General features: G+C 54.2%; 1 protein-coding gene across 1 annotated transcript; it reads right to left on the bottom strand.

The window, feature by feature from the left end:
• Window positions 2,049-7,802, bottom strand: KIAA2013 (KIAA2013 ortholog). The gene is made up of 3 exons (XM_005690704.3): window positions 6,589-7,802; window positions 4,101-4,954; window positions 2,049-2,740 (listed from the first exon to the last, which is right to left on the bottom strand). Exons 1-3 carry the CDS (start codon window positions 7,619-7,621, stop codon window positions 2,723-2,725), a joined length of 1,905 nt encoding a protein of 634 aa, XP_005690761.3. The 5' UTR covers window positions 7,622-7,802; the 3' UTR covers window positions 2,049-2,722.

Genomic DNA, 9,807 nt, shown 5'->3' with positions numbered 1-9,807 from the left:
AGACCCACTAGGGTTATAGATGGCCTGCTCCCAACTGAGGCCAAACTGGAGGCACTGTAGAGGCTCATGGCAAAAAATGCATTACCCGACTCCATCCCACAGGAGCCATCAGAGGAATTTGAAGGGAGAGATGGAGTGTAGGGGCTGAGAGAGGCTGGGCCAACAGAGAGCCCCAGCTTACATCCCTGCTTGAGCTGTGCGGCCTTGAGCAAATTATATTTTTAAATTTTATTTACTTTTGGTTGTGCTGGGCTAGGTCTTCGTTGCTGTACTGGGTCTTTCTCTAGTTGTGGTCTTTTGTTGTGGAGCTTGGGCTCTAGAGCGCAGACCCAGTAGTTGTGGCACAGGGGTTTAGTTTCCCTGTGGCATGTGGAAACTTCCCAGACCAGGGATCGAACCCATGTCCCCTACATTGGCAGGTAGCTTCTTTATAAATTGTATTATTTTGGCTGCTCTGGGTCTTTGATGCTGCGCGGGCTTTTCTCTAGTTGCAGCGAGTGGGGGCGTCTCATCACGGTGGCTTCTCATTGCAGAACACGGGCTCTAGGGCACACAGGCTTCAGTAGTTGTGGCGCACAGGCTTAGCTGCTCCACAGCATGTGAGATCTTCCTGGACCGGGAATCAAACCCCTGGGTCCTGCATTGGCCAGGACATTCTTTCCCACTGAGCCACCAGAAAAACCCTGGCAGGTGGATTCTTAACCATTGGACCACCAGGGAAGTCCTGAGCAAACTATTCAGAGGTCATTTCCTTATCTCCTAAATTGGCACCTTAGCCCTCAGCAACCTCCTCCCCACATGAGGCTGTGTTGATGTAAAATACCTAACACACGTCCTCACTTCAATGAGACCTATAAATCACAGATACTTGTCTACTGAAATTAAACTTGCTAGGTCAGTTTTTTCCAGGCACAGGTACGTAGGCTCATTTTGACATATACAGGAGCCCACACCGTGCCTTGCTGCAAGTTAAACAGGAGAAATGGGAGCCATGAAGCACTGCTTCAGTGGCCAAGTGGCTTCCAGTTGAATGCAGTGACTAGAGGCCACGTCACTCTGTGAACTGCAGTCTACCTTGCCCCCCGCCAGCCAAGGGTCCCCTGGCTGGAGTCGGGAGGCATTCAATGCTCTGCACCCTGAGAGCAGGAGAGGATGGTACTCAGGACTGAAGCACCTGGTAAACCAGGGCTACTCAATGGCAACCCACTCCAGTATTCTTGCCTGGGAAATCCCATGGACGCAGGAGCCTGGTGGCCTACAGTCCATGCGGTTGCAAAGAGTTGGACACGACTGAGCGACTTCACTTTCACTCGTAGAACCTGAGGCACTTGTTTTTTTTTCTCTCCCAGCTGCCTGCTGGGGGCCAGAACTTTGGGACCTTGGCACCAAAACCAGCTGAGTCAAGCTGCTCAAAACACACACCTAGGAAACAGGGTGATGGTCCCCAAGGTGGACTGCCATGCTCAGCACGGCCCCTTTGCTCCATTCTCCCCACAAAGGATTCAGACCTTAGCTTCCAGAACTGGCAGGCGGCCTGCATCCCAGGTGGCTCAGCGGTAAAGAACCCACCTCCCAATGCAGGAGACCTGGGTTTGATCCCTGGGTCGGAAAGATCCCCTGGAGTAGGAAATGGTAACCTGCTCCAGTACTCTTGCCTGGGAAATCCCAGAGGAGCCTGGTAGACTACAGTCCATGGAGCTGCAGAGTCAGACACGACTGAGTGAATAGCAGCAGCAGTCCTATGGGCAGCAAGACCAGGGCAGCAACTCCAGGCTCTTCAGGGCAGGCTGGGGGTGAGGCACCACAGCAGGAAGGGACCTCGGTGACGCTCCTCGAGCAGCCCCCTCTGCCAGGACAGGCAGCAAACCCTGAGGAGGGTGGCAGAGGCCACATCCACATGCTCTGAGGGGCTCTTCTGAAGGGGAGAGGACGTGGGAAAAGAGCACTGTCACCACGGCAGGGCCTTGTGCTGCGGATTCTCCCCAAGTCTGGTGACTGAGGAAGGTCTGACGTCTCCAGAGGTTTTAACCACACACAAACTGCTCATGGAAGTTTGAAAGAGATTTATTTAAAAACAGAACGACAAAAAAAAACGCTTTGGTATTCCAAAACCCAACAATCAACAGTCACTGGAAAGTTAAACACCTCCCCTAAGGCCCAGAGGTACAAAACCACGGTCTCCACAGGCTCATGGTAAGGACACGATGTGCAAACTCGAGGGTGACGGAGACCCGCCCCTCCACACAGGCAGCCTACGGGGCTCCAGACCTCCCGGAAGTCACCGCCAAGATTCACTACCCAAGAGTGGATGCAAAAGCCATCCGGCAAATCTCAACAATAAATTATTAATAAAAACTCATTCAAGAAAAGAGCACATTAAATTAGGAAAAGAACACATTTTTTCCTTGACAAGTCTTTTCAAAAGAGGGTCTATTTCCTGGGATAGAAGAAAGGGGGAAAGTGGAAGGAGTGAGTTCAATTTCAAGTATTTTCCGTACAATTTCATTTTATTGAATCAAAAGCTTACAAAAAGTCTGTCGGCCCCTCCCCTCCCCTCCCCGATGCAAACTCCTGAACATCCACACGCACTTCTGAGTCACTGGTGTCCCCCAACAAGGCACAAAAGGCTGGGTGCTTTCACAGGATCCCTTGTTCGCAGCAGCAGGACTTTCAGTGCTGGGCATCTTGTGCAAGTGGCGACTGAAAGCAGGACTGACGTCATTCAGACACTGGGATCTTCCTGTTCAACCAACAAGATAGGACGTTACTGCGCATGCCAACCCCAGGGGACAGCTACAGCAATCTCGAGGGAAGCAGATGATGGGAACACCCTGCTGGCATCCCACCCTGGCTCACAGCCGGCTGGGATGATGGCGCCCAGCCCAGAGACAGGCTACAGCCATCCTGGACTCGGGGCCTGGGCGTCTCCTTAGGCGGGTGCAGCGAGTTCACAGGCTCTGCTCTGGCCAGGCCTGGCTTCAGGGGTGGGAAGTCACTGGGCAAGATCTAAGAAGACTGCCTGGCCTGTCCCCCTGATCAGGTGGGAACCATGGGTGGATGGGGCTAGGCCAGATTAACAGCAGAGAAGTCCACCACCCAGCAGGGAGAAGCAGCCCGCCCACCTGCTTCACTGAGGCTGCCAGACCCACGCAATGCAATGCAGCCCGTGACAGACACCCGGGAAGGCCATATGCACATTTGCCTTTGATCTGACTTCTATGGTCCTCACGCTTGACAAGTTCAGACCTGCCTCTGACCCTCCTCCCACCCCTTTAGGTCAAGTGCTACTTCCTTCTCTGAACCAGAAGCCACTGGGAGCACAGACCTGGAGTTAAATGTACCCTCCACCTACCCTCCACCCCACTACAATCTAATGAGAGGAATGGCAGGCGGCCTCCCCCTGGGACACCCATCCTGAACTCCAAGATATGTTTCGATGAGAGTCCGACAGCCACCATGGCCCAAACCATGGCTTCCTGGGAGCAATGATGTTTCAGGAAACAGGAGGGAAATGATCTTGTCCTGGCTGATGAGACGACTGCCTGAGGCTGGCTCACCGCAAGGGACTGACCTCTGAACTCGGTAAACAGGCTCTCAGGGGTGGGGGTGCGGGTGAGGGTCTCATCAGCGGTTTAGGTAGAGGCTTCAGGTCCATCTAGGGCTTTGTGGCACGTATTTTTAACTGTTGAGATTTAGGATGGGGTGACAGGACTACCCACATCCCTGGGAGGCCAGCAGACATATCTACGCATGCCTGGATTCCACAGCTGCCCTTCCAATGGGCTCCTCTAAGAAGGTACTTTTAAATGTCCTCTCAAAGCATACCTGCTCCCCTCTGGGATGAGGACAGAGGACACTATTTAAAAGGACACTTCACGGGAGGGAGGTTCAAGAGGGAGGGGACATATGTATACCTATGGCTGATTTATGCTGCTGTATGGCAGAAACCAACCCAATGTTGTAAAGCAATTACCCTCCAATTAAAAATAAATTAAAAAAAAAAAGGATACCCCCCCACTCCCCCAGTCTCACCCTGTCCTAGACTTGGGACAGAATACAAGGCTGGCGCCCTGGGTGCTGGAGACACAGGGGCTTTCTACCTTATTCCTGAAGAAGGGCTTGGCGCCAGGCCCACAGTACTCATTGTAGATGAGCTTGAAGAGGAAAAGGTGGAAGAGGGTGATGAGGGAGGCCACGCTGAACCAGAAGAGGAAGGGCAGCCCCGGGTCCTGCTGGGCCATGTGCTCGTCGTGGGCCAGGATGGCCTTGAGGTGCAGCGTGTGCCGCAGATCTTGGAGGTGCGTGAGGTCGGTGGAGATGTAGAGCAGCGGCGTGATGGGCTGCGTCACCATGACCGAGAAGGTGTGGCCCTGGGGCGCCGAGGTCAGCTCCACAGGCTCGTCCAGGCAGCCCGCTTCGCAGGCGTAGATCTTGACGAGCTGGCCTCGGGACTCTACAGACACGTGCAGGTACGGCTTGCCCTCAGCGTCCGCAAGCACGGCCAGGTTGATGTGGTCGTTCTTGTAGCGGATGCCGTGGAGGGCGTAGCTGTTGTGCAGCACGTCAGGGTCGGCTTGGAACTGGAGGTGGTTCTCGGTGAACTGCAGGCCGCCGAAGCTGAGCACCATGCCCTGAAGGATGCCGGGGGCGCCCGCTCGCACCAGCCCCTTGCAGCCGCGCTTCTGCAGGGTCAACCTCCACAGGTCCCAGAGCTGCAAGATCTGCTGGACGGAGGACAGGCGGCCTGGCCAGAGGTTCTCAGCGTGCATGGTGGCGTGGCCACTGAAGCAGTGATCTTCATAGTTGAGCGTCGACTCCATCTGGTCCCGCTCCCTATGGCTCAGGTCGGGGCTGAGCAGTGGGGCTGGGGAGCAGGACAGCATGTAGTACAGCGTCAGGTTCACGGTCAGGCCAGACGGAGTGTGGGCATCAGTGATCTTCTTCATTTCCACACCTGTCATGCCATAGAGGTTGCATGTTAAGGAGGACCAACACAGCTGGGAGGCTGAGGTTATGAAACAAAGATCAAGAGCAGCAGAGTTGGGGACTCCCCTGGTGGTCCAGTGGCTAAGGCTCCGTGCTCCCAATGCAGGGAACAAGGGTTTGATCCCTGGTTGGGGAACTAGTTCCCATATGCTGCAACTCAGTGTGCTGCAAATAAAGAACCCACATGCTACAACAAAGATCAAAGATTCTAAGTATGGCAACTAAGACCTGGTGTAGCCAAATAAATATTAACAGCAACAATAACAACAAGAGCAGCAGAGACATGAAGTTTTTGTCCTTAGGGATAAAAACAGCAGTTCCAGTATCCCTAGGTTCGGGGGAACATTATCCTGCCTGGCTTCCTCACAGGACCACGTGGAGCCCTGAGGGCCTGAAACCTGCCAGTGGGGCTCCTGCCAGAGCCCAGAAGAACACCGACTTAGCCAAGCCTATGACATCAAGTCAAAAGGCCAGTCCCCTGTCTCCAGAACGGTCACCTATGCCCTGGCTGGTTGTGGGCTGCTTCTCTCTCCTGGGCTCGTAGCCTCAAACAACATCTTATCAGAAGAGCTCCCAGATTTGTATGAACACTAGCCTCAGACAGCTAACCGCACATGTGGTGTCTCTACCTGGATGTCTGACAGGCATTTTGAACCTGACAAAGTTTGAATTCAGTCCCCGACTAATCCTTCCTTAAATCATCTCCAGACACCTACTGGAACCCTCCCCATAAACTCAGGAGTCACCCTCACGTTCTCACTCTCCACTGCCAGTCCACTGAAAGCCCCAGTGGCTCCAGCTCCGAAAGTATCAGAGTCATCCACTTCAGCCTCCACAGTCACTCTCCTCTCACCTGGTCTCCACACTCTACTGCAGCCCCGCCCCCGCTTACTGTCTATACCCTGAGACAGCAGCCAGTGGACCTTTAAAAATGTGCACCAGGGACTTCCCTGGTGGTCCGGCAGTTAAGAATCCACCTTCCAATGCAGGGTACAAGAGTCTGATCCCTGGTTGGGGAACTAAGATTCCACAGGCCACGTAGCAACTAAGCCCATGGGCTCTGGAGCCCACAAGCCACAACTGGAGAAAACTGCATGCTGCAACAAGGACCTGGCTCAGCCAAAAAATAAGTAATTTTTTTTTTTAAAAAAGAAGCCCACGCCTGTCACCAGCTGAAACTGTGGGGAACTGAGGAAAGAATCCGGGGACAGGCCAGGCTCCTCGTTTATCCTTTACCAACTGATCCTCCCCCCAACCCCCAAACCACTCTGCTCAAACCAGGCTTCATCTACAAGTACAAATAACAATAACACCTGCACTTTATGCACTTCTCTCATAAGACTCTGCTAAATGTCTTCTGAGGTAGGCATTACTATTATTTTTGAATACAGGCCAAGAGAGAGTCAGTGACTGGTTCAAGGTCACGCAGATAGTAAGTGGTGGAGCAAAAGAGTCAGCCCCAGACCCAATGCCAAGCCCAAGTGTGAGCCACCCCAGGACCCTCCTTCAATGTCAGCTCTGCTGACTTTGCAGGGGCATCCCCAGGGTGGGCTGTGCTCACCCTGCTGCAAGGTGTGGAGGGCGGACAAAGCCGGACCTCACCTGGACTGAAGAGCTGAGCCCAGAGGCGCTGGTGATCCTGGAGCAGCTCAGCTGCTGGCATCTCCAAGAGCTCCAGCATTTCCTTCCGGGCCAAGTCCTGGAGCACCTTGAGCTCCTTGGCTGCTTTGCTTTTGAGCACCTGGGGGTTAAGAGGGCCGGAAACGTGCACCACCCACAGCACAGTCTCGTCCAGCTGCGTCCTGGGAGCCACCTGGAGACGGTCCACTAACTTCTTGGCGGCCACCACCACCAGGTGCACCAGCCCCGTGGGAACAGGCGGGGACCGGCCAGAGTAGAGGAGGAACTGATGGTCTCCGACCTTCTCCAGGGTGCTGGTGAAGGCCCTGGGGGCCGGGCCGGCAGTGGGCCCCACAGTCTGCAGCGCGGCCACGCGATCCGTAGGGTTGTTGAGCTGGATGCGCTGCAGATAGACGTGGGGTCGGCCACGGTGAGCGAGAAAGTCCTCCTGCAGCAGCACGCAGTCTCGGCCGGATCCCGTAAGCAGGCCGGAGGCCGAGGCGGGGCCCGGGCCGGCGGCCGCAGGGCCGGGACCCGAGGTCCCCAGCTGCAAGCAACGTACTCGCCGCAGCAGCCCTTCCCGCAGAAGCAACACTGACTCCCCAGCTTCAGGGAGCGCGCTCAGCGGCCGCAGCTGCACGAAGGGCACGAAGTCCGGCGCCACGGCGGGCTCCCGCTCCCCAAGGGTCACCCACAGCCTGTTGGCGACCACGTCCAGGGCCAGAAAGCCGTTGGCCACCAGAGACGGCACACCAGGGCCCAGGGGCACAGCCTCGCCCCGCTCCCGCAGGCTGCGCCAGGCGTGGGTGGCCGCCTCCAGACAGGCAGAGGGCTCGGCAGCGCCCGGCTCGCCGTGGGGCCAGGGCAGCAGCTGCAGGCCGCCCGCCGCCCGCCGCGCCCCAGAGCCCGCGAACCAGAGAAGGAGCACCAGGAGGCCGAGCAGGCAGAGTAGGCGGCGGGCCCAGCTGCTCGACAGCAGTCCCGGCAGCCCCTTAAGCCGCTGCTGCAGCCACATCGGGCCGCCAGGCGCGGGCGCGGCGCGGGGGCGGCCGCCGGGCCCGCCGCCCAGCCCACTGGCCCGGCCGCCCGCGCCTCACTCCAGGGCCCGGACCGCAGCGTCCACCCCGGCTCCAGTCGCAGGCGCCGCGGCAGCCACCACAGCGGCTTCCTCCTCCTCGGTTCCCTCCGGCCGTCAAACAACACCGGCCGTCAAGCGCCGCCGAATCTTTTGCGACAAATGGAAAAGAGGCGGGTGGAGGAAGGGGAGAGAGCTGGCCCTACAGGAGGCGGGGCCACAGCGAGGAAGGGGCGGGCGCCGCCGGGGGATGGGCCACGGGTTCTTCAGTTCTGCCAAGTGCGAGAAAGAGTCCAGAAAGAGCCCGATAGGGTTCTGTGGAAGACTGGAAGCTTCCAGCTCATGGAAAAAAAAAAGCCACTGCGCTAGCCAAACCTAACACGTGTTGGGCCCCATCTGCTACTGATGGATTCAACAGCCCTAAGATTTTTTAAAATAATTTAAAAACTTTTCTGTAAAAATGACCCTCACTGCAAAAATACTTAACAACAGTGCAGAATAGTACCCCCCCCCAAAAAAAAGAAAGAAAAAGAAAAGAAAGTAACCATTGTCAATCAGATTTCCTAGGATATATTTTGTTGACACTTTTCCAGACCAGTCTGGCTGCATGTACAGTATATGGGACACAAACCAGTTCCACAAACCACTCCATTTCTCTACCATACCAAGTCATCTTCTTTTTCTTTTAGATAAGTAACTTCCAATTATTTATTTATTTGGCACGTGTCAGCATGCGGCCTCTCTAGAGGGCTTAACTGCCCAAGGCATGTGGAATTTTCCCAGACCAGGGATCGAACCCACGTCCCCTCCATTGGAAAAGAAAATGAAGGTGATAGTGGCTCAGTCCTGTATGATTCTTTGTGAGTCCATAACTGTAGCCCGTTAGGCCTCTCTGGGGAATTCTTCAGGCAAGAATACTGGAGTGGGTTCCCATTCTCTTCTCTAGGGGATCTTCCCGATCCAAGGATGGAACCGCGGTCTCCTGCATTGCATTACTGTCTGAGCCGCCAGGGAATTCTTAACCACTGGACAACCAGGAAAGGCCCCTAAGTCATCTTCTTGATGTCAGCTGTGAGTTTTAACTTATTAAATAACATAAAACACTAAAGCTGCATGCTTTGAAAATGCTTTTCAATCGTGAATTATCAACGCAGAAGAGAAATTTTGTTTCTGGGGGAAAAGATTCAATCTGAGCACAGGAGCAGACAATGGGACGATTGTTTCCGTTTTAGTTTCAGGACATTCCAAAGTCAGACAGTGTGCTTCCCAGTTGTTGAAAATTATATGGTCATTTGAGGTGGCTCCTTGTGAGCTGTGTGCAGACACAGATGTGTTTGCTGAGTTCTAGGGCCAGCACCCTAAGAGAAGGCGACTCTCCAGGTGATCCTTCAGTATGCTCACCTTTTTATTTTTTTAAGATCATTATTAAAACATACACACAGAATTCTTAACTCCCACAAGGATTTCACAAGCCCCACAGGACAGTTTCATGAATGTGCAGTAATCTGGAACCTACAGTTAGAGAGAATCCATCCAACCAACTCAGCAAGGCAGAAATACTTGGGAGGGACAGTGAAATGAGAGCAAAGGACTAAACCAAGCTTGATCCCACCTGTAAAATGGGGATGACCAGAGAAACTGCCTCTCAGGTTTCTGAGGAATGAATAAGTTAATACAAGCAAAGCAAGCAAGGTGCAAGTACACAGTACATGTAAACCCATGTAATTGTTTTTGCTATTACAAACATCTGCGTGATAGACATATAGGTTGGTCTACTTTTGAGATTGTTTCTGGGGGAGCAATTCCTGTAAGTAGATTTCTACATCAAAGAGAAGGGTCATTGTTGGTGCTCTTAACTCCCTTGTTGTCATTATTGTTTAGTCGCTAAGTCATATCCAACTCAACTCTTTGCGACCCCATGGACTGTAGCCTGCCAGGCTCCTCTATCCATGTGGTTTCCGAGGCAAGAATACTGCAGTGGGTTGCCATTTCCTCCAGAGAATCTTCCCCACTCAGGGATGGAATCCCCATCTCCTGCATTGGCAGGTGAATTCTTTACCACTGAGCAACCTGGGAAGCGCCCCCCCCCCTTAACTTCTTATCACTCTCAAACACCCCAGGGAAAG

The sequence above is a fragment of the Capra hircus genome, chromosome 16 (genome assembly GCF_001704415.2).
Source record: "Capra hircus breed San Clemente chromosome 16, ASM170441v1, whole genome shotgun sequence".
In the NCBI taxonomy this organism is placed as follows: Eukaryota; Metazoa; Chordata; class Mammalia; order Artiodactyla; family Bovidae; genus Capra; species Capra hircus.
The sequence above is the reverse complement of the archived record's forward strand: the minus strand, read 5'-3'. Positions and strand labels throughout refer to the sequence as shown.